The sequence below is a fragment of the Chiroxiphia lanceolata genome, chromosome 12, assembly GCF_009829145.1.
Source record: "Chiroxiphia lanceolata isolate bChiLan1 chromosome 12, bChiLan1.pri, whole genome shotgun sequence".
NCBI lineage: Eukaryota > Metazoa > Chordata > Aves > Passeriformes > Pipridae > Chiroxiphia > Chiroxiphia lanceolata.
Genome location: NC_045648.1, coordinates 16,143,569 through 16,168,796, shown reverse-complemented (window position 1 = coordinate 16,168,796; position 25,228 = coordinate 16,143,569). Strand labels below are relative to the sequence as shown.

At 46.8% G+C, this 25,228-nt stretch overlaps 1 protein-coding gene across 7 annotated transcripts in view; it reads left to right on the top strand.

Moving 5' to 3' along the window:
- MYO9A (myosin IXA) overlaps window positions 1-25,228 on the top strand; it is a 169,100-nt gene that overhangs the window by 76,381 nt on the left and 67,491 nt on the right. For all 7 annotated transcript variants that reach the window (XM_032700338.1, XM_032700341.1, XM_032700343.1 and 4 more), the window contains one exon: window positions 5,457-5,546. In XM_032700338.1, coding sequence (XP_032556229.1) covers window positions 5,457-5,546 — 90 coding nt within the window. The remainder of the gene's footprint in view (window positions 1-5,456; window positions 5,547-25,228) is intronic.

Sequence of the window (25,228 nt, the reverse complement as noted above, 5' to 3'; positions counted from 1 at the left end):
TAAATTTGCATTATATGGTAATTTATCCCTGGTACTGGAGACTCTGGCTGCCTCCAAGTGTAAACTTTTCAACAGACCCACTGAAATCAAGGAAATAATCCCATTTTCTGAATTGATTTCTTTTCTGAAATGGCAAGTTTTTTTCAGATCTGAAAAGCTGTCGTTGCTTATTCAGATTTGACCAAAAGGGAGAACCAAAGAGTTCAAAGAGATGAAACACCATTACAAAGATCATCCATCCCACTCTACTCAGGAGTTGGCTGCTTACAACTCTCCACATTCAGTGTAATGAATTCTTCTCAGCCAGACACCACAAATACTGGTTGAAACATTTGACACTTTGTATTTTGTCTCATTTGGGCAATTACTTTTATTACTTTTTTTTTTTTTGCGGTCACTGCGCAGAGAACACTTTTGCTTTTCCCATTGTTACTAAAACTTATGAATTGGCTTGAAAAAGTTGTTAATCCCCTCCCTAGGTCTTGGCATTGCTTGCTAAGACTGGAAAATCATCACAGAATGGAAATAATATGAGCTGACAAAGAGTTGGACTTCCTTTCCTGCAGCCACCCGGTGCCTGGTGGGACGGTCTGGAGCAAAGCAAAGTGATGGGAGAAACCCCCTCTTCTGTGATCCGATACTTCCCTATTTTGGGAAAAGTTTTGGGTTGGTTTTTATGCTCAAAAGGCTCATTGGATTTGTTCAGTCAAGGATTTGACATGGAAAAGAAAAAGAAAAAGTCCACCTGGACTTGGTGGAAGGGCTCAGAGGAGCAGGAGCTGGGTTGGCCAAGCACGGCTCCGATGGAGTGTTGGCCTTCAAGTGCTAGAAGGGAACCAACAGCCTGGCTGAAATGAGACATTTAGGCAAAACTAAGGTGTTTTCCCTCTCCAAAGGGAAGTTTGGTCCAAGTTCTGTGAGCTGGGTTTGTGTTGGAACCTCCAAGGACAACTGGAGGAGTTTCCCTGCTGCACCAGCTAATGTACCAACACTACACAGCCATATTCCCTTTGGATAATAGGATTTGTGTCCTTAAAAAATGAAGCAATACAGAGATTTTCCAAAGGAATCTGGGAGGAGATGATGACCTGCGCTGGATTTGCATTTTCTTAGATACCAACACCCCATCCAACATGTTTTTGCTTTATTAAACCATCCAGCCCAGCATTTGTTGAAGCAGCAAACTGCAATATAGGATTTTGGCCAGACTCTGCAGATCATTGTTTCATTTACAGTAAACCCCTGATTCCATTTTTTTGTCAGGAATAGACATAGCCTGTGGATTATGTGATGCTTTTGGCAGGTTTTTCACGGCCTTTGTTTAAACTCTGCTGAAATGCCGTGCCGGGGAGTGATGTCAAGGCTGCCTGATGGATCCAGCAGACGTGGGGTCCTGTGCAAGCGCTGCAAATATCTCTGCAGAAATCCTGGAGGGTTGGGGAAAACCGGGCAAAACTTTTGTGCTTCTGGGGGAAAATCTTGGAAAGGCTCATTTGTGGGTTTATCAGCAAAAACAATCTCTTAGGAATTATCTAGTCGAGCTTAAGAGAGACCTTTTTTTTGCCATTAGAAGAGCAAGAACATTTTAATTCTTGTATGTTTACTAATAGAGGAAATTATTTCCATTGGAGAAGGAGGTAAATTCTGTCGGTGCTCAATGGAGCAGTTTTATGTTCAGTTTGTAGGTTCAGTAGCCATCCCTGGTGCAAAGAAAGGTAAATATAAGTTATCAAGTGCCCTCAATTAACTTTGCCAGATCTCCCTGTCCATCGAGGCCACTTGTGTTTGGCCTCCACGGCAGATTTATGTGCTCAAGTTCTTCTTCTACTAAAAAATCATCTTCAGCTTCCCAGAGGGATCCCACAAACGTCCTGCTCCTCCTGTGATAAACATCTTGGAAAGTAATTGGGGAGGTGAGGGGATTATGAGGCAGACAGTGCTTGCATCCAGCTTTTGTTTCTGGGTCTGTTTTCTGGACAGAGGTTTGTGGAATCACGGAATGATTTGGGTTGGAAGGGACCTCCAAAGTTCATCTGGTCCAAACCCCTGCAATGAGCAGGGACATCTTCATCAGGTGTTTTGAGCCAGAACTTGACTCAGAAAACTTCATAGAACTGTGGAATATCCTCTGTTGGAAGGGACCCACAGGGATCATCGAATCCAACTCCTGGCCCTACACAGACACCCCATCAATCCCACCCTGTGCCTGAGAGTGTTGTCCAAACACTCCTTGAGCTCTGTCAGCCTTGGTGCTGTGCCCACTGCCCTGGGGAACCTGTTCAGTGCCTGACCACCCTCTGGGGGAAGAACCTTTTCCTCATATCCAACCTAAACCTCCCCAGACACAGCTCCAGCCGTTCCCTCAGGTCCTTTCTAGCTCTCTGGTTATTTGAAAGAAAGTCTGAGGAAAAGATCCAGCTCTTTTCCAAGAAGAGCTGATAGAAATCTGAATGTATTTGCTGTTACTCCACCCCAGGCAGCTTTTGAACAAACCCTGAGCCCTGTAATCCCTCTCTCAAATATGGGAGGAGAGACAAAACCTGATGTTTTCTTGCTGTCCAGTTGGAAATGGTTCATTTTCCTTCAGCTGCTCTAAGATAACAGCCCAGCAGTGCTGGAGAAGCAATCCCTGCCTGCTTTGGCTCCAGCCCAGCCCTTGCCTGGCGGCTCCTGCCGCGCTCCGCCGGCGTTCACAGCCGATCATCCTTCCCTGGGTCGTGGAGCTCTGCCCATCCGGCCCTTGGCACTGGTTCCACTCGTGTGTGGCACTGAAGTCTTAATTACAGGGACAAAATGCAGATTTAAGACATAAACTCCTCCAGGTCATGTTTGAGAGGGAGAGCAGGACATGCCCTTCAGCACCAGAAAGCAAAGATCAACAGGATGAGACCTAGGAGTGGAACTTCCAAGGCAAAATGTGAAGGAATAAGGGATGTTCTCTGCTTTGCTCCTCTGCTCTGGTGGGATTTATCTCTATTTCAGTGGGTCACACCTACTAGAGGAGGAAGTGTTGGGTGTAGGCGATGGGGAAGCTGCACCAGGTGTCCTTAGTCATTGGGTTTTTCTTTGGAAAACTCCAGTGGCTCCTCTTTGGCATAAGGAGCCGAGTACCCTCACGCTGTGACCCTCAGTGACAGTCAGGCTGGTTTGGCTGTGCCCTGGCTGTTGGTGCTCTGAGGCAATGAAGGAATTGAGATCAAGCTCCACTGGGTGGTAATCCCAGGCAGAGACCCAGGGAGAGGCAGGGATTACATTCCCATCCTTACCAAGTGTGTTTCTCTATGAGAGGGTGGTTCAGTGCGATCCCTCCGGGCCAGGAGATGAAGGATCCACATCCACAGGTCTCATCCGTCCTGAAAGCTGAGAAGGAAACCAGGCTGGACGTGAGCTGGGGATGGTGAGGTATGGTGTGGGTAGTTGTTTAAAATCCCCGTGTTTGCTGACAAATCTGGGACTTGGAAGCATTTATGTTGTTTAGGGATATTTCATTGGACTGTTTTGATTAGGAACCATCTGACACCCCTCTTTCTTGGTGCCTTTGATAATTAAGATGAGCCAGCTGTGAGTTTGCATGACCCTGAAGTGGGATAGGGGATGGTGTGAGAGTCACTTACTCCAAGCTACGCAGTTGAGGGAGAGCAGCCGATGGTCCCATGGTCACAACCTGCTGAAAAAATGTCCACACTTTGCCCCCAGAGACGAAAATTAAAAAATCACAGATTTTGGTGGATGCAGAGGAACAGAAAACAAATGTGAAATCTTGCTATAGATTTCTGGATGAACCAGGGGATTATGTTTTTCCCCACTTCTTGGGATTGTGGGAACTGGAGGCTCCAGAGTTGTCCTGGGCACTCATGAGATGAACCTCGAGGTGTTGATTTCCAATGACATAAAAACCTTGCTGGGTGACATCATGTACAGGTGGCTTGATGTCTTCTGCCTTCCACAGCCACAGGTTCTTGTTAGTTGGTGCTTCAGGAAAAATCAGTTCTATAGGAATGCCCTGGAGTTTCTCAGGGAGAGTCCCAGGATGGTATTTTTGGTAGAAGTAGATTTTTGTACAGAACGGCATCATTGTCGTGATGGTTTGTGGGATTCCTGGAGTTCCACTGGCTCCATTGCATTTCCTCTTCACACTAATTCCTCTTCATACTAATTCAGGCTCTGAAGCCTATGGGGCATATGTGGCCTATCAGGTCTGTGGGGTCTCTGGAGCCTGTGGGGCCTATGTGGCATTGTGGCTTATGGGGCCCGTGGGGTCTGTGGGGCTTACGGGGTTTTGTGTCCTGTGGGGTCTATGGGGCCTAATTCCTGGATTAAACCAATAAGTCAAAGTACATCCACTCAGAGAATTGTTTCAGTTGGAAAAGACCTCTGAGCCCATTGAGTCCAATTGTTAAACCACGAAGTTTCCCATTTTCATAAATTGTTTCCCTGTGATAAAAATGTGGCCTTGGATGGCCTCAGGAGTGTGGATTTTGGCCTTCACCAGAGATGTTCTGAGCAGCTCTGGGGTCTGCATGCAGTCCTTCAGGGAGGAGAGACTTCTGTGCAGCTTCTCAAGCAACGTCATCTCTATATCAACCCATATCCACGAGTTCTGGGCTCCGGGATTTTCACCCAGAAGAACAGTTTCTTTGTTGTCATGGAAATTCAGTAAAGATCAGTCAAGACCCCAAGTATTCAGGTCTAACTGATGTATCCTGGCAGAGAGGGCACCTGCTGAGTTCCTCCTGGGCATGTCAAAACAAGAGGGGTTGGAAACTGGAAGAGAGGCCTTTTCCCAAAAATTGCAGGTACCACTTCATTTATGGGCACCATTGACCTGTTGACTGAAACGTCTGTTCACACAACTGAATTTTGTTCTGCAAACCAATTCCTGTGAGAGCTGATTGGGGATTGTCACCTCACCAGGGAGCTTTAGGGAGTTAATCTCAAGTGCTTTTCCAAAGGTTTCTCCCTCCTAATTCCTCTCCACGCTGAAAAGCACCAAAAAAAACCCAAAAACACTTGGATATCTCTTAAACTGATGACACTGTTTGGTTGATTAGAGAATAATTTGTGTGACTTCATCTTGACAGTGCTAGAAAGTGAACTTTTTTACCAACAAAAAGTGTAGGAGGGAGGAGCTGCATCAGGAAGGAAGGAAACCCATGGGAAATGCTGGAAATGCAGGAAATCAGGTTTCGTTTGACTCTGTGATGTCTGGTTTCTGATGCTGAGTTGGCTCCTTCCTATGGCTGCCTTGTTCTTATCCATTGACCTTAACTCTGCCAAGGACTGCCAAGTGTTTTCATTATTTGTTTTTAATTCCGTTTGTAAATTTTGAATTTGAAAACCTTTACACAGAATTTTGTTTTTTTTAACTTGAAACGCTGTTCTCTTTTTTAAAAAAACCTGAATTTTAAAATAAATGTTTCCTGAAACAATCCTTAACATCAGTATTTTTGTTTTAGGTGAAGGAAGAGATGCTGTTTGAGGCCCTGGTGACCAGGAAGACGGTGACCGTGGGGGAGAAGCTGATCTTGCCGTACAAACTAGCAGAGGTCAGTACAAGATGTTTATTCTTAAAAAGGCAACTCCGGGGATGATTTTCAGTGCTTGAAGTTGTACACTTAGAGTTTCTTTCAGCTTTTATTTATTTAGGTCAAAATAACGTGGGAGAAGCTAATGTGGATGAATTTAGAAAAGGATTGGCTTCCCTTCTGTGCCGTTCCTGGAAGATTTGCACTTTATTCTGATGGGCTTGAAGTGGTTTAATGACTTGTGGCTGTGTTAGAGTTCTCCAAAGCACAGTTGGGTGTTGCTGAGTGTCTCTGATTAATCTCCACATGTCATTCCTTGACTGTGACACCGATTCTTCCCACAGCAGAGGGGGGATCCAAGACCCCCTGGACATTTTTCCTGGGTTCTGAAGCCTACATTGGTGCTGGTTCCTGTGTGGCAGGAGCAGGGGTCTCTATAGGAGACTCCCATTAGCTTTCCCTCAGACCCCTCACAGCCTGTGTCCTTCTGTGGGGCTTTGGAGCAGCCACAGCTCCACCAGCTGCTCCCAGACTCGAGGGTCTTATGTGTGATCAAAATGGGATTTTCAGGAATTTTGAATTATTCACAGAAACACCTCTTTTTCCTTTTACAATCCCCAAAACACATAAGTTCTGTTCTGCTGAGCTCCTTGTTTTGCCTCTCCTGTTCTTCTATCCCCCAGTTTAAGGACGTTGAGCACTCACCACGCTCGGTCCTTCCGTTCCCCCTTATTGTAGCTTCGTGTAAGAATTTGCAACATCTTGAGTAGTGTCTGGGAGAGCAGCCTGGTGTGCTGCAAAGAACTCAACACATGGTGTGTTGTCAGGGGTCAACTGGAGATATTTTGTCTCCTTTTTACAGGAAAAAAAAAAGTATCTTTTCTCCCCTTTTGAGATTATGTGTTTCAGCTCAGCAACTGTTACCAGCTTTTATCTTTAGAAGTTAATTGTTGCCTTTGTGTAAGCCTTGAACCTCCCCTAACAAAGGGCACACAGAGGCTCTGGCAGTGTCTTTGTGATGGATATTTAGTGGATGTGGTGTTCCTACCTTTTTTCCTGCATCTTGGGCACAGACTTAAAAAAAATGGCTAAAAAAGTTTAGAACTTTATTACCACTTCTGCTGGAGGTTACTGAGAGTCATAGAATGGCCTGAGTTCGAAGGGACCTTAAAGATGATCTCATTCCACCCCCTGCCATGGGCAGGGACACCTTCCACCAGAACCAGGTTGCTCCAAGCTCCATCCAACCTGGCCTTGGACACTTCCATGGATGGAGCAGCCACAGTTGCTCTGGGCAACCTGTGCCAGGGCCTCCCCACCCTCACAGCAAACAATTCCTTCCCAATATCCCATCTAACCCTGCCCTCTGGCAGTGAGAAGCCATTCCCCCTTGGCCTGTCCCCCCAGGCCATTGTCAGTAGTCTCTCTCCATCTTGTCAGCTGCTTCAGGTACTGGAAGGCCACAATTAGGTCACCCCAGAGCCTTCTCTTCTCCAAGCTGAACAATCCCAATTCTCTCAGCCTTTCCTCATGTCAGAGCTGCTCCATCCCTCTGATCATCTTGGGGCCTCCTCTGGTCTCAATCCAGCAGCTCCACCTCCTTGTGCTGTTGTTCCCCAGAGCTGGAGGCAGCTCTGCAGGGGGGTCTCACCTGAGGGGGCAGAGGGGCAGAATCCCCCCTCCCCTGCTGCCCAACAGCTGTTTTGGATTGAAACAACTGGAAACAGTCTTACCTTGCTGCTTTTTCAGCTGAGATCAAAGAACCCTCTTGAGACTGAAAATGAGTTTCTCAACTGCTTCCCAAAATGTTTCTGGTGATGTCACTGCTCACAAATCTCATGTGTTCACTTAGAGAGGTTTGTCACCAGTATCCAGTCAAAGAAATGAAAGATCAGGGTGTGTTGTGGTGGAGGAGAACAGAGAAGCACCAGACTCCCTTGGGAAATGTTGATGGAATCTCTGTGATGAAGTCATTTTGTAAGAAGCTGTGAATTGTGTTGAAAGATGGGCACCACCCCTGCTTTGTGTTCACCTCCTTCCAACATCAGCATCCTGATCACATTTTAGCCCCCAGTGACCTCACTTTAGAGCAGGTTCACCACTGACCTGCTCATGCTCCACAGAGCAGAATTTGAGTTGCTCTGACTGGAGCCTCCCCGTGATAAGAGGCCTCTCCTGGTCTTCCTCTGGCTCAGGGAGTAGGAGAGGGGACTTAAATTCAGATCTGTCTCAGTCAGGAAGGAAGAGTGGGATTCATTTGGCATTTTGGGACTTTACAAAGACTATTGATGTCTGATAATCCCCACTCATGACTCATTGGGCTGTTGGCAACCAATGGGCTGGTTATTCCTCCTGTGTGTTTAACAAAAGAGCTTTAGAGTTGGCTCAAAGGGATGGAGGGATTGTGGTTTTGAGGGTTTTCAGACATGATTGTCCCACCACAACCTCTGTACCTCGTAGGCAGCTGCCTTTCCTGGTGTATTGAGCTGCTGCTTTATTTTGCAGATGCTGGAGGGTTTTTTCACAGCTTGATGCACTGAAAATTTCAGGGGAGTTTGTCTGGAAAAGACTGTGTTGCAGTGGCTCTCAGAAAAAGGGTTGTAAAAGTGTCACTTGGACATGTCCTTGCTTGTTTACACCATCAAGAAGAGCACATTGGATCTACTGATCTTCAGGTGGTAGAGAGGTGGTGGCTACCCCATCCCTGCAAGTGTTCAAGGCCAGGTTGGACGGGGCTTGGAGCAACCTGGGCTAGTGGAAGGTGTCCCAGCCCATGGCAGGGGGTGGAATGAGATGAGCTTTAAGGTCCCTCCTAACCCACACCAGCCAGGGATTCCATGTAAAAACCCTTGAAGCCTTGGATTTGGGATGGGTTTTGAGGTTTGATGAGATTCCTCCGTGCATCTGCTCCACACCGGAGTGTTTCACATTCTGTACTGGGCACAGGGGCTGAGGTTTGCTGACCCCTTTCCTCAGGATTGGAGCACATGTGGATGACAAGTCCAAGTAGAAATGCTTGCCGTGGAATGGTTAATGTGAGTGTGGTCATTCCATGATCCCAGCTTGGCCGCTGAGTCATTTGCACCCTCAGGGTCCTCCTGTCACAATTGTCACCCCATTCTTGGTAGTGTTGAATGGGCAGAGGAGATGCAGTTGGCCTGGAGGAATCCTTTTCTTCAGGGTTTTGGAGGGTCAGAGCTGAGATTGGACTTTTACTGTACTCTTCCCCTTTCCCGAACCGTAGCCCCCAGGCACACAGAGAGGCTCCTCTGTGGGATTTGCAGTGATGTCACATTCCTGGCTGGCTACTCCTCACTGTCTTCTCGTTGTGCTCTGATTGAAACAGGGGCCTGTGGTTTGGGGCTTTTTTTTTTTTGGAAACAGTGGTTTGAGTACTTGGCAACTCATTTGAAATGTTCTCCTTCCTGGCAGCTGTGAATTGACAACAGACTCTTCTCCTGGGTGTCTTCTGCTCATCTTTGCAGTATTTAGGTAAAACTAAATGTTTTATTCTGGCATGTTTTGGTGCCTGGGTAGAAGGTACTGCAAAGTGTCCTTGTGGGGAACCACTTGCAGACAGACCTCAGAGAATCCCAGACTGGTTTGGGTTAGAAGGGACTTTAAAGCTCATCCAGTTCCACCCCCTGCCATGGGCAGGGACACCTTCCACTAGACCAGGTTGCTCCAAGCCCCATTCAGCCTGGCCTTCAACACTTCCAGGGATGGGGCAGCCACAGCTTCTCTGGGCAACCTCTTCATCACCACTCTGACAGGGAAGGATTTCTTCCCAATATCCAAACTAAATGTGCCTTCTTTCAGCTTAAAGCCATCCCTGCTTGTCCTGTCCCTCCAGGCCCTTGTCCACAGTCCCTCTCCAGCTCTCTTGGAGCTCCTTTAGGGTACTGGAAGGTGCTCTAAGGTTTCCCCAGAGCCTTCTCTTATCCCAGCAGCCTGAAGCCTGCGGTGTGCAGAAAGCTGCAATTGCCACCATCTCCTGTCTGTTTATTGGTATTTTTCTTCTTCACTTACGACTTTTCTTAATGGCTTTGCCCCAAGAGTCATGTTGGGCTTTGCCTCCAGGACTAACGTGCTGGTTTTGAGTTATGCAAAAATATCGACTTTGTCAGCTCTGTGTTTCTGTTAATAAGTCAAGAGTTTCTGAGCCTTGCCTACATAAAACTGTTCTGCTGGGTGATCCAAGGAGTGGATTCCAGTGCCTAAAGGATGCCTACAGGAAGGCTGGAGAGGGACTTTTTACAAGGACCTATAGTGATAGCAGAAGGGGAATGGCTTCCCACTGTTGGAGGGCAGGGTTAGATGGGATATTGGGAAGGAATTGTTGGCTGTGAGGGTGGGGAGTCCTGGCCCAGGTTGCCCAGAGGAGCTGTGGCTCCTGGGAGTGTTGAAGGCCAGGTTGGATGGGGCTTGGAGCAACCTGGTCTAGTGGAAGGTGTCCCTGCCCATGGCAGGGATGATGATGAATGAGATGATTCAACCCAAACCAGCCTGTGAATGTATCATCTAAATCAGATTAACAGGTTCAAATGTTCAGTTGAAGTCCAGAAAAAGGCAGAACTCCAAGAAAGCAAAACTAGTGCCTCCAGTGTGCCACCACTTGCCATCATGCTCAGCTGAGCAAGTTCTTCCCAGCACAACTAAGGTTTCATTTTCCTTCATCTCACCCAGGAAGGTACGAGGTGTGTGGCAGCAGCACCTGCTCGAGCAGGGCCATAGGGAGGAGCAGATAAATGGTTGTGAACTGAACTCCCATTTCAGGGTGCCATCTATTGCTGGGTAGTCAGTGCCCATCCTTGGGATATTCCCAGGATTATGGGAGGAGCATGTGGTTCTTCAGGAAGACCCTGCAAAGGGTAATGTGCCAACAGGTTTTCTAAGTCATCAGTAAATCATTAAGAGGTGGTGTCTCGCCGTGGTGTTAACATTCGAGGACACTCCCATGTCGTTGCTGCAATTCCAGAAATGAAGGAGAATTGCAGCCAAGGAGAGTCCTACTTCTGAAGGGAAACAACACTCCTTTGTAGCTTCAGCCTCTCCAGGCTGTGGCACTGATGGCAAACATGGGTTTGATTGTAGCTCTCCAGCTGCTTCTCCAGTGCCTCCAAAATTCCAATGAGCAAGGGCAGCACATCCATAAATAATGCTTCTCTTTACCTCTGGCAGCTGCCTCTTATCTCCTGAGCCACGCTGGCTCATCTGCCCCAGAGCCGCTCCTGCAACCATTCATTTTCCCTTTTATAGCAGCTGGATGGGGTTTTGATGCAGTGTTTGAGACGCCGGCGCAGTTTTTGGGCGGGAGCGAAGGTTGAGGAGCTTTGGGCTGTCGATAAACTCAGGGAAAAGGCTGCACGGACATGAAAGGCAGCACTTGTGTTCTCAGGGCTTGGGTCAGTGTCCAAAACAACTGCCAGTGTCTTTATCAGGAGTGAGATGGTGGATTAATGGAGCCAGGAGCAGTCCATGGGTTTCCAGAGAAATCACAGTGGAGTGTTCGGGAACAGTGAGCTGGACAGGTCTGCTTATTTAGCAAATCAAATGCAGTGGGAAGGACCTTTGGAAAAGGCTGTGGAAGCAGTAAAGGCATCAGTGGTATGAGGGTTGACTGGGCTGTTTGGATTAAGATCTGTCCTAAACACAGGGCATCTCTGCAGCCACTGTCACATTCTCCCTAATAAGGTAAAATATAGCAGGCACATTGATGAAATTGGGAAAAATGGGATTTTAACGCCAGTAAATAATGCCCACTGTGGGTTGCTGTTGTCCTTCTCCAAGTGCCCCCCAACTCCAGACACTGGGCTTTTTTTTCATGTGTTGCTACTTTTCAGTTCTCCTACAGAGGTGGGAAAGTTTCATAAGCCACAATTCAAGTAATCAAAAGAAAAAATCCAAATAAATATCAAGTGCCTTGACTGATGGTTGGTAGGAAACATGCGGCCAACAGGGGAGCAGAGCATTAGATCAAATCTTGGTGGAGACCTTGGGGGTTGTTAAAAATCTTTCTCTTGATCCTACTTGTAATCTGAGCACCCTGTTAATCTACCCTCCTGGACCATGTCTGTCTTCCTGCTTCTATATAATTCAAGGAATTCAGTTTTTTTCCATCTCTGCTGAAGGGCTTCAAGGCCAGGAGTTTATGCTTTGACTCACAGTCATTTACCTCTCTCAAATCCAATCTTGCTTGGTGGTTCCATTCCCCCTTTCCATCGTGCCAGAGATGAGCCCCATGTCCAAGCTCTTCAACCATCCCCACCCTGTTTCCATCCCATCTGTTCCCTTTACCAGCCTGGTGTCCATCACCTGCTTCTCTGTTTTTCACCAATTTCTGCATTTTTTTCCATGTTCTTCATCTGATGAGGAAAAACTTATCAAAGTAAATACATCTGTTAGTGAACCCTCTTTTACATTCCTCCAGAAAAAAGAAGGTTGTTTCCATTATGTTTTCAATATAACTCTGTTGGTATTTTATTGTTAAAATGCTTTATTTTGACAGATCCTTATAATTTTCAGCCATTTGTGATCAAGGACATTTTATCCCTAAGGGTTAGTTAACGAATTAATTCACACTTCCAGCAGAAATCTGATGGGAAATTGCACAACAGAAGGGAAATAAAAGATGTGAGACAACTTTTAGGGCAACAACTGACCTGATTCTTCCATTCCTTTAATTTTGGAAAGCTGTTAGGAGCTGGTTGTTTGATGTGATGAATGTCACTATAAACAAGCCTTGTATTTAACTTACTGTTTGCTCATAATTGTAAGTGGAAAATGGGTATCCCAAATCCCAAAGGAACCTAAGGGACTAAGTTGTGTGTCCAGTTAGAAGCAGATGTTGTGGAGCAGATGTTGGGCAGCAGCTCTGAAACTCCCCCGTGTCTCCTGTGCTGATCCCACAGCATGGGCAGCAGATGAGGGTGGGACTCTGCCCCCTCAGGTGAGACCCCCCTGCAGAGCTGCCTCCAGCTCTGGGGTCCAACAGCAGAAGGATGTGGAGCTGCTGGAGTGAGTCCAGAGGAGGCCATGGAGCTGCTCCAAGGGCTGGAGCCCCTCTGCTCTGGAGCCAGGCTGGGAGAGCTGGGGGTGTTCAGCTGGAGAAGAGAAGCTCCAGGGAGACCTGAGAGTTCCTTCCAGTGCCTAAAGGGGCTCCAAGAGAGCTGGAGAGGGACTTTGGACAAGGGATGGAGGGACAGGCCAAGGGTGAATGACTTCCCACTGCCAGAGGGCAGGGATAGATGGGACATTGGGAAGGAATTGTTGGCTGTGAGTGGATGAGGCCCTGGCCCAGGTTGGCCAGAGAAGCTGTGGCTGCCCCACCCCTGAAAGTGTTCAAGGCCAGGTTGGATGGGACTTGGAGCAACCTGGTCTGGTGGAGGGTGTCCCTGCCTATGGCAGGGGGGAAAATTAGATGATCTTGAAAGTCCCTTCCAGCCCAAACTGAGCTGGGATCCTGGGATCATGTCTCTGTTTGGGTGGCTGGAAGCTCTTTAGCAGCTGGTTCTCTGTGCAGGTGTCACGTGGCCATGGAAGGACCATTGAGCTGTTCTGTGAGCAGAGCACCCAAACTGCCATTGAATCTGTGCAAGGCTTTTTATTCTGCATGAACAGGTGCAGCTGTAGGTCCATGTGGAATCACCCTGTGATTAGGTAGGAAAGCTGGTGCAGTTCAGGTGAGATTTGCAAACCCAAATATTCTGGCTTCTGAAAATCTGGGACGTGCAGAAACAAACAGGGGGTGACAAGCATTAATCCATATTTTTGGTGGGGCAGTAGGGCAGGATGAGACAGTCCCCGTCTCCTGCCAGCCTTTGCTTTCCTTGTCCTTTCATCCTGTCATGCTCATTGTCCCTGGGTCTGTGCTGGCTCAGCTGACCCAGAGAAAGTTCTTGGAATGGGAGAAGAGTTGGGTTTGTGTCCTTTGGGAGAAGGGGAGAGGAGAGAACCTTTGCCCAGGAGCAGTGGGACGGGCACATCTGTCTCTTCTGGTGCCACAAAACCATTCAATGCTATTTTTTCATGTCATCAAGTGTTCCTTCACCCCGACCTTCTTTACCTGGAATGAGTTTTTCCTAAGAAACACAAGACACTCTTGGCACATCCAGGAATAACCACCACAGGATGGTTATTTGGGGCATTTGGGACTTCAGATCAGGGAGAACATTGAATTTTCAACATGAGCATTTAATTTTCAGCACATTAACAGTTAATTGGCAGAGACACAAGATAGAGAAGCCAAGCAGAGCAGAGCATAATGAAAGGAAAAAAGTATTTCATTACAGCAAAGAGCTGATGTTTCATTCTCTTACGTCCTTGTAGTGGGACTGTCTGATGCCTTTTCAGACCATTATAAGGGAAAAGGAATGGAGTTCCAGGGCCAAATGGCATAACATTACCTAAGATGTTAAAAAAAACAACAAAGGGAGTGATCACAGTTGCAACTAATCTCGAGCCTGAAAATATTAGAGGAGAAAAAGTGGGAACGAGACAAAATAATTAATAGCGTGAAGAAAGTGGGATGACAATTGTCAGTCCTGAAGCACGAGGGCACTTAATGGAATAGAAAGTAGCAAAACTGCTGGAAGCACCTACTTATCCCAAAGCCCATTAGCTTGGGAGACTCATTGTCACCACGGGTTATTATGTGAGGAGCTCAGCAGGATCCCTTTGAAGAGCTGCTGTTGATGAGTGTGTTCGGAATTAACAGAAAAATAGTCAGGGAATAAAACTGAAACCTCACAAAGCTTTGAAGAGGCAAACGAGCATCTCAGGGCAACCTGAGAGGGTAGAACTTCAAAAGAAACCTTTTTGTGGGATGAAGTTTCTCATTTTTCCCTGTGCCTGGTGACGCAATAGGGATGAGATGAGTAGTGGTTTTGTCACTGGTGTCCTGTATGCATTCCTGCAGGGAATTCCTGCATGGGATGCAGCATCTTTTCTTTTTTAGGAAGACTAAGTTCATCAAGGTGGGGGGGGGGTTATCCTGTTTTCATGGGGTTTTCACTTTATTATATGATTCTCTGCCCTGACATTTCTGCAAAGTGGAGTGTGGGAGGTGATCTGGGATCTGGTGTAAGAGTTTGTTTCTGAGGATCTCCCAAACGTGCTGATCTTTGTAGAATCTCAGAGTGGTTTGGGTGGGAAGGGACCTTACAACCCATCTCCTTCCAACCCCTGCCATGGGCAGGGACACCTTCCACTATCCCAGGTTGCTCCAAGACCCATCCAACCTGGCCTTGGACCCTTCCAGGAATGGGGCAGACACATCCTCATATGCCAAAGCTCTTCCAGTCAGTCGGGTTCCCTGTGCCACCATGGAAAATCCTGGGTGTTAACTGTGTTCCTGCTATTTATTTGGCACTAATGCCTGGAAAAACAAGGAAGACATTGGGATTTCAGGATTCCTGAACAAAGTCCAAAATCAGGACTTCAGGAAGGGAAATGCTGACTTTCCATGGCCCACTCTGCCTGGAACCAATCTCCTGCTCTAGCTGCCTTCCCGTCCTCAAATCCATTCTCAGCTCTTTAAAGGATTCTTTTAATTACATCTGACTACTGAAAAGGCACTTTAATTTCACCGAGTCCTTTTAGTTACTGAAATTTCTAAGATCATGCGAAAAGTTTTCAAGGAATGAAAACAAACCACTCCTGGGTTACTGAGTCAGCTCTTCCCACGTGGGATGTCATTTTGGTACAGTTGCTTGGAATATGGGTTTCTTTGTGTACAGTCCCAACCTGATTAAGTTTAGGTTGATTTTTTTTCTCAGCCTGAGGCTGTTTTTCAGTGGCTGAAGGAGGAGGAGGTGTAGGAGCTCCGTGGCTGCTCAGGGTGTGCTGCACAGCCTTTGCCTCTCCAGCAGTGGCAGCTGAGGTGTGAGGAGAAATAATTCCCCTTTGAGGAAGTTTGCCAAAAAAAAAAGTAAAAATAACCTGTACTGATGACAATGATGCACTGGCAGAACAAGCTTTTCTATGATGTCCCTGTGCTTGGGAAGGGCCAGTAGAAAGGTGGGACTTTGCTTACAGAAGCTCAAGTGCTATTTTTGGTGGTGCCTCGGATGCCTCGGTGGGGCTGGAGGTGTGTTGTGCCTGTGAAGTACTGAGCAAATTGCTCTGGAGGTGGCCTCCAGGTTCCTCCTCACATCAGGTCACACAACAACTTCTCCTGCTACTAAGTAACTTATTAACTGATTTTATGTCCCACGTTCCCTGTGAAAACATGGCCTGGATGTGAGCTCAGTTCGTGCTGTTGATAAAACAGACTCTGGATGAACAAACGTGGAGAAAAACTCCTTTTTGTTGCCTTGGACCCTTCCAATTTGGCTGCCTGCTGGCTCTGAACTTCTGCAGCTCTGTGATTGCTCTAAAAGTCCCTTTCAGTGGGGGTCATCCCCATGTCGCTCCTCTCATCCTCTCCTCCACAGGGAGAACCACAGCCTTGTTTTCTGGAACAGAGAGTGGGTTTTTTCTTTCCTTTTCTCTTTTGATCTGTCACAGATGCTATTTTCTAACCACACTGCCCAAATCCAAAGGCTGTGACTGAAATCTTTTTAGGAGGATGATGATGTCTGGAGCCATGTGACTCTGCTGTTGAGAGCTGGGGAAAATTGCTAATGAGATTTGTGTTGGTTCCCTTTGCTCTTAACTGTGACTTGGGGGCTGGTTGTGAAAAGCGTAACCACAGCAGACCACAGACAGTCAGCTGCAGTAGGACAAAGTTAGAGACTTCAGATCAGCTCTAACCATAACTAGCAGGCTCTGCTCTGCTCTACTCTGTGCTGGGGTTGGGGTCTCCCATCTGTCCTTTTCCAAACCTGCCCTGCCACCGGTGAGACACAACAGGTGTGTCTTCAACACACCCACATAAGATGTTCTCCTTTGAGGTTTTCCACTTTATTTTCCTGATTTCCATCCATGTAATGACAAGAGGATGAGTTAGGAGAGGGCAGTTGCAGGAGCACACTGACACTTCCCATGTTGTTAGCACAGGAATGACACGAGCCATTTCATTAGGATTGTGTGTGAAATAGTGTGAGGATCATGGAATCACAGCATGGTTTGGGTCAGAAGGGACCTTCAAGAAATCTAATTCCACCCCCTGCCATGGGCAGGGACACCTTCCGCTAGCCCAGGTTGCTCCAAGTTTCATCCAACCTGGTCTTCAACACTTCCAGGGATGGGGTAGCTACAGCTGCTCTGGGAAACCTGTGCCAGGGCTTCTCCACCCTCACAGCAAACAGTTCCTTCCCAATATCCCATCTAACTGGCAGTGGGAAGCCATTCCCCCTTGTCCTGTCTCTCCAGGCCTTTGTCCCAAGTCCCTCTCCAGCTCTCCTGGAGCCCCTTTAGGCTCTAGAAAGGGCTCTAAGGTCTCCTGGAGCCTTCTCTTCTCCAGGTGAACACCCCCAGCTCTCCCAGCCTGGCTCCAGAGCAGGGGGGCTCCAGCCCTTGGAGCAGCTCTGTGACCTCCTCTGGACTCATTCCAGCAGCTCCATGTCCTTGTGATGTTGGACCCCAGAGCTGGAGATAGCTCTGCATGTGGGGTCTCACCTGAGGGGGCAGAAGGGAAGAACCTCCCCCCTCCCCTGCCCACCTCTCGGCCAGCAGGATGGACACACTGGCCCATGGTGAAAATATTCAAAATGGTTTTAATTATATTTTTTTAAATAATTATTTTTTTTTTAATAATTAGTGATTAGTGGTTTATTATCTCCTATGGTAGCAGGTAAACAATTAGCTCTGAAGGACTGAGTTGCCAGCCTGGGGATATATTGACACGGGAAGGTTGCCACTCTGGATAAATGCATTGATTTGATTTCTCCTGTTGGGATTTTTTGGGAAGGGTGTTGACAGGGTTTGGAAAATCCCCTGAAAGTACCTCTGAGTAATGGAGAGGGACCTTTGTCCAAGCAGGTGATTATAAAGAGACCGGGAAATCAGTCCAAGGCAGGTGGTCATGGAAGGCATTGGGAAGTGGGTCCTGGAGAAGGGAGAGCACAAGAAGGTGTTTGATACGTGGAGTTGGAAACTGGTATCAAAACCCCCCTGTGAATCTGGGAACTTTGATGTGGTGACAAAATCCATGTTTCGGTGTCGTGTTGGGGCACGAGGCAGCATCATATGGGAGTGACATTCCAGGCTATTTTTTCTCATTGGAAAATCCACGCATAAGTTCTGGAAAACATCATCGCCACTTGCATCTCTTGGATGAAATCTGTTGGCAGGACACCCTCGCTGCCTCCCAGCTCCAGGGGGAGAGGGGAAGGTTTGTGCCAGGATGTGGCAGGAGCCAGGGATAGTGCAGGGCTTTGGAGTTTCGTTGGTTTTTAAAATCTAGAGTTTGCAGGTACATTTATAGAAGTAAAGCATAAAAATGAGCCTTTGGAGGAAAGTTTGTACTGTTTTTAAATGAACTTTTCCTCTTTTTTTTTTTCCACTGTTAGAAATTAAAACCTGCATCTTTCACTCCTTTCACTGATGCTTTTAAAGTTATTTTTCCTCCTCCTGTAATCGGACGTAAAAATCATTTAAGAACCTTTTTGCAGGCTGAAGTCAACGTGGTGTGTTAAGGGTTGGAGCTCTCTTAGGGAAAGCACCCAGGGGAATGACAGGCTTTGAATATGATGTGAAGATAAAATATGAGTGTGGAAAATGACATCACCCTTCTCCAGCCCGAGCATGATATAACACTCCTGGATGCCAAGACAGGGATTAAGCCAGAGTCTGATATCCTGCAAGAACACTTTCCTCTGGGTGTTAAGCCTCTGTTTGAAAAAAAAAAAAACCCTAATCCTACTTGTCTCAACCCATGTCCCATGAGCCAGAGGGGAACCACGAAAGCTGCTCAATCCATTGCTGTGGATCAAACCAAACGTGCAACGTGTTCAGGTACAAGTGGGAAGGGAGTGGGAGAGCAGGAACCCACAGTGCTCCATGTGCCCACATGTGGGGGGCTTGGGACCCACTCGATGGAATGAACCTGGTGGGAGATCAGTTTTGGCTGATGAAAAACTCACCGTGATCCATCCATGGGCGCTCACAGCCCTGAAACCAGCCATGCCCTGGGCTGATCCCACAGTGTGGGCAAGGGGGAATGGCTTCCCACTGCCAGAGGGCAGGGTTGGATGGGATACTGGGAAGGAATTGTTGGGTGTGAAGGTGGTGAGGCCCTGGCCCAGGTTGGCCAGAGAGGCTGTGGCTGCCCCATCCCTGGAATTGTTGAAGGCGAGGTTGGACTGGACTTGGAGCAACCTGGGCTAGTGGAAGGTGTCCCTGCCCATGGCAAGGGGTGGAACTAGATGAGCTTTAAGGTCCCTTCCCACCCAAACCCCTCTGATTCTGTAAGTGAGGCACTAAAACCTGCATTAGGACCAGAAGATGGATTTAGACCTTGCCTAATTCAAGCCACATAGTGGTTTTTGTCTCTTTTTTTTCCAACCCAGCAGTGTTCTCTCAGCTTTGGTGATGAGCTGTAGATGTGGTGGCAGGTTTCGTTTGTGGTGCTACTCTCCTTCCTCACCACCCCCCTCATTTTCTACTCCTTCCCTAATTTAGCTCTCACAGCCCTTCCTTAGATGCTGCTCCATCTCAGAACAGCAGTGACAGTCCCAACAAACCACCCTCAGCACTGTTCCTCTCCCTACAACTATAAAGCCAAGCTGGAATCACCTTCCATATGTGGGTTTTTTCCAGCCCTTGTGGAGCAATAACAGTGTCAGAGAGGAAAATGGGATTTTTGTAGTATTTTAGTCCATGTGGTCAGCACTCCTCTGACACGAGCCCTTCAGTAGTATCTGGCACCCCTAAACTCAAATCAAAGTGTATTTTGAGTCTGCTTTATTTAATCACTTAATTAATGATGATCATTATCACCAACATGCCTTGATGGACTGTTTCCCATTTACTGCACGTCCAAGGCTTACTGGGAACGGAGGATTGGCTTCTCTTCCTGGTCATTAGATCCCTTCAGGAGATCCAAGAGCTTGAATTGCTCTTGCTTTTGCTTGTTCTAATCTCAGATAATTCCTCTTCATACTTACCAAGCATTGCTAATACCTATATTTAAAAAAAAAAAAAAAAAGACAAAAAAGTGTGGAGTTTCTTAGAATAAAAACTGATTTCTTTCATTTTTTACTCCTACATGCAGCATAATTTTTGGTGAATAGATAGTTTGAGGCAAAGAAGAAAACAAATACGCTTTTTTCCTGATTTTTCCCCTATTTGGGAATTAAATATAGCACTTAAACCCACAGAAGTGATGGAAAGAGGGAGATTTTCAGCTGAAAATCTTAGATAAATACCACGGCAAAATTCAGTAGGTATTAAAATGTGGCTTTGTCCTCTGAGTCATCTTGGAATAAGGCATTTGTGTTCCAGTAAGTACAGATGTAATTATGAAGCTAAATTTCACCTTCAAGATTAAATGGGGGGAAAAATGGGAATGGCTGGTAAGGATTTTAAAGCAGCCATCAAATGATAAGGGAAATCAAACCCTGTGTACGAGGATAACTCGCTAAATTATTTCTGTGGTAGGGTATCAACAGGTTCCTGGGATTTAGTGCCAAATCCCTGGGAGCAGAAATGCCAATTGATTCCTGGGGGAACACATTAAAAATGTATTTCATGTCTTAAAAGGAAAGCAAACAAATAAGGCTCCCAGAGAGCCACTAAAAATCCATATCCAGACTGGGATTTTGGAGGGATTTCCTGAAGAGTAAGAATTCTGGTGCTGCTTTTTTCTCCCTGAATATTTCATTGGAAGCACCTTTCATCCTTGTATAGAAATTCTAGGAAGCCCATCAAAGGCCCTAAAGGAAAAGGGGATATTTTGTCTCTTCCTGTGCTCAGATCTGATTTCCTGGAGGGAAGAGTAATCTCTGTTTCTGCTCCACAGAAGCAGAAAAGGTATTTTGTGGTGCCTGACTTTACTTAAATCACTGAACTGCTCACGTCTTTGTGTTTTGCACCAAGTCTTGCAAACTCCATACCTGGAAAGAAACCTTTCTGACCAGCTTGGAATTACTGGAATTGTGAAGTGTGTGTTGATAGGGGTCTGAAAGGGGAATTGTTGCTTGTCTTCCTCCTGGAGGGCAGGAAACACCCGCACACGTGGCTTCATTCCGGAAGAGCTGCTGGGTCATCAGGAGAGAAAGAATCCATAGGTGGTTCCTATGGCTGTATCGAGGTCATTCCTGTTTAACAACTGAATTTTTGAAGCTATTGCAGGTTCTCCTTGGGAAAATTACACGGAGAGCTGCTTGTAAAGCCAGATTTTTTGGGATGGGTGGGAGTTTTTGCGTTTGTAGGGAAATGCTGCCGGCGGGTTTACCCAGTATGAGCAAGTAATGTGGATAACATCCCTCATGAGGTACACACACCCACAGTCTCCAGGGAAAATGCTGGAAAACTGGAGGAAGAAGAGACCAACAAATCTTTTGGAGTTGACAGCAAAGCACCAAGTCATCTGCTGGGCTAAAACAAGGCAACAGGTCAGGCTGTCTTCTAACAAATCTTCTCTCCTAGATCCAAGGAATTTTCCAGTCTCAAACGTTCCCTTCTCAAGTACTCGTAGCTTGTAGAAAATCTGGAGTGAGTGCACTGACCTTGCTCCCACATCTACATTGTCCCCTGCTAAACAATTGGGATTTAACAGCCTTACAGTGACCGAAGTGTTGAAGTTTGGTCATGTTGCCCGGTGGAGTCACTCAGCACGTCGTTATGGCTGTGCCCAGATTTGCATAATGCTGGGAGATGGGATAAGGGTTGTCAGAGTTAATAAACTCCCCAGGTATTTAATCCTCATTAGGGCTCTAAGTCGTTTTGGTGCTCACTCACTTTCCAGCTGTGCTTGTTAAGTCCACTTCTCATTAACCGAGGCTGTGCTCAGGGACTGGGGTCTAAACCCACCTCCTAAGCTGCATTTTTTCAGTAGTGACCCCAGATGGGTTGTGGTCTCCAATATGTGAGTGTTAAAGGGCATTTTTTTCCATGCAAAATGGGCTTTGGGTTTTCCTACCTCGCTTTCCTAGAGGAACATGTGGTGCTGCCTGCACTGGGGAGGCAGCAGTGGAGGGATGCTCAGAAACCCTCCTGAGCAAACTCAAATGTATAAATGGCTGCTCAAATGTAATATTAATGGGGTTTTTTATGAACTGATTATTAGAGCTGCCCATACCCAAGTATCCATACCCCCACCTTGGTGCATCATCCCTCACATTAGCCATGAGGGGAGACGGGCAAACCTCTCAACCAGCTGAGATGTTTGAAGCCTTTAGGGACCTGGAGCTGTCTCATAAATCCCCCTTTGGAATTATTCTTACCCGGAATTGATCAGTGTATTGATTTAATTCCTAAGGCATACAAAAGGGATGAGCTTTGCTTTGCTTTTGCTTTTGCTTTCTTCTTATTTTCGGAGTCTCCATGTCGAGCGATGCCCTGCACAGAAACAGTGATTTATTTTAGGCAGGCTCTTTTTAAACAAAATATTAGGGGGATTGTTTATGCTGGTTACAAAAGCCCTTCATCCCATGGTTTTGTTTGGGTCAAAAATGTTTAAAGCTGAACATCAGAGAGGGGTTGCTGTTCCAGATTCGCTCCAAGGTTGGGTTGGTTGGATGGAATAATTGAGGAATTGATGAAATAATCTGGCTCTTGTGTTTCAATATCACTCTGGATCTCACTCTAGTGAGTAGACCCACACTCCAGGGAATGTTCCTCTTGGCTGTGGAAGTGTGTGACTAAAACCAGTGTCATCTTGATGGTTTTTCCTCAGAGAATATCCTGAGTTGGAAGGGCCCCACAAAGACCATCGAGTCCAACTCAGCAGGAGTTCTACCTGAGGCGTGCAGGCTCTGGGATATTGCTGTAATTATGTGCTCTTTGCCTTTCCAAGCCCTTCAGCATTTGTTCCTACCCATCCTCTATTCTCCAGGCTTTATTTATTCTCCCTAGTCTGAAAAATTTACAAGTATTTTAGTTTTGTACTCAGATTTGAACTATTGCTCTTGCTTGTGTGCTGGGTTAGTCAGCAATAAGGATCACGGGGGAACTTTATATTCCAGCAGATCATGTGAAAATGGCTGTCAAAGGTTAGCTGGGTGTCTTGGAATCATGGAATCTTTTAGTTTGGAAAGACCTCTAAGATCATCAACTCCAACCATTGCCGCAGCCCTGCCACGGCCACCACTGACCCATGTCCCCAGGTGCCACATCCACAGGGCTTTTAAATCCCTCCAGGGATAGGGACTCCATCACTGCCCTGGGCACCCTGTTCCAGTGCCTGATCATCCTTTCCATGAAAAAATTTTCCCTAAAATCCAACCTAAACCTCCCCTGGCACAACTCGAGGCCATTTCCTCTCATCCTGTCCCTTGTTCCCTGGGAGCAGAGCCTGATACCCACCCCCCCCAGCTCCCCCCTCCTGTCAGGGAGTTGGAGAGAAAGAGAAGGTCCCCCCTGAGCCTCCTTTTCTCCAGGCTGAGGCCCCCCAGCTCCCTCAGCCCTTCCTTGTGCTCCAGGCCCTTCCCCAGCCCCGTTCCCTTCCCTGGACATGCTCCAGCCCCTCAATATCTTGTGGTTTTCCGTGTATAAGCTTGGTGAAGATTTTAACCCTTCTTCTTTCCCTGGATTTTCTGGGTACCATCAAATATTTTGAAAAATTCCAGCAAAACCAGACCTTAAGTCGGAGTTTCAAACCTCAGCTGAGTTCAGGATGGCAGGAGCAGGGAATGCTGCCCTGGGATGGGGCTGGGGGCAGCAGCAGACAGAGGATGTGCTCCTGCATTTAGTGACTTTGTAATCTCAGTTCTTATGAATCTACTGAACACGTACAAATGTGTTTTACAGAGGCTTTTAATTTGAGCAGATTTGGGGTTCTGAGATTATATCTTCTCCCGCCTGTAAAACACAGGCTGTCGCTGCTGGAACTGTGAGTCCTTGTTCCAAAACACTTCAAAGAGACATTTTAATTCTTAAGTCTGTCTTCCCCATGTTCCTTTTGGCAGAAGATGTTTCCAGAAGTTGATCTATTTTTAAGGTGGCCTGAATCCGATGCTGATCACGACAACTTTAGATCATTTAGTCCAGGAATGAGGACTCCACCACTGCCCTGGGCAGCCCCTTCCAATGCCTGACAACCCTTTCTGGGAATAAATTTTCCCAGAATCCCAGAGCGTGTAAAGTTGGAAAGAACCCACAAGGATCATCAAGTCCAACCCTGACCCTGCACAGGACACCCCAACAATCCCAGGATGTGCCTGAGAGGACACTGTTGAACCTGCAGGGCCCCAGTGTTGAGGAATGTTGGGGAGTGACTGCCAGTGAGTCTTGGGAATGGTCAGACTGGGAAGCTCCTTTAACATGAGCATCCCAGCCCAGGAATTATCTGGATTTGTCAATACAACAGAGAAAAGAAATTGGCTTATAAAGAGCCAGCAGATTTGCCATGTGTAGGTGAGCTCCACCCACCCTGCATTCTCCATACATTGGAGCTTCCTCTCAGCTCTTCCCATTCAGCCATTGCTTCGAAAAGCAACGTTTGAAAAATCTGAGATCTGGGTTGTTGATTATGGTTTTGGGTCCCTAATTATCCCTAATATCCAACCTAAACCTCCCCTGGCATGGACTGTGTCACTCCCTGCTCCTGTTCCAGCTGTAGGGGGGGAGAAATGGAGCCCACACACTGGGTTCATTGCATGTTAAGAGAAAACATTGACAGAACAGCTTGTGGTCACACTAAATGATGCCACCTCCAAAAATCCAGGGAAAAAGAGGTGGGAATAAGCTGATAGAAGATAAATGATGCTACATGAGCTTTATGGTGTCATTTGGGGTCAGTGAAATGAGGTCACTCAGCTGATGTTCCTCGAAGGGAGGGTTGGTGAGAAGGATTTCAAGGCAATGTGTGACAAGCAGTGATTTGTTACAGTTCAGGCTTTAATTGAAATAATTATGCGTGAACCTACTGTTTCCTTTTTTGTTCTTCCACAGTGGCAAAACCAAACTGAAATCTAACAGTCATGGTACCGTAAGTTTTTAGGGGATTAATATGTACCAAGGCTCTACTCAGGGTAATCATTTAAACCAGAGAAGAATCAGAAGCAGCAAGAACAAAGATAATCTTTAAATATGGATTGCTTTCTGGTTCTGTCTGGAGGTGCCTTTCCCAAAGCCCAAGGACCTCCCTTTGATCTTGGCTTTCATCCCATCAAGTGAAATCTCTTTGATCGTGGCTGGGAGCACCGTGGTGGGGATGTTATTCCTTTTTCTGGGAGAGCTGCTGGAGGAGCAGTGAACCTGCTCCCTGTGATTTGTAGCTCCTGTTGGCAGGACCTGGAAAACTTCAAGTTTTCAGGAACAGTCAGATTTCCTAGAGGGATTTTAACCTCCCCCTTTGTGACCCTTCTGCTGGTACCAGGCACTGCCTGGCCTGGCGGGTGTGTTCCCATCACTTGCTGTTGTTGCTGTGCGATATCAACCCTCCTCTTTCCTTCTGCCCCAGGGAACTTTTCAAGGATCTTGGTGAAGTTATTATATATATTTTATACATTTTATGTGTATCACACAATCCCAGAATATGCTGAGCTGGAAGGGACCCACAAGGATCATCAAGTCCAACTCCTGGCCCTGCACAGGACCTTCCCCTAGAGTCACATCCTGTGCACCAGAGGGTCATCCAAGCGCTCCTTGAGCTCTGT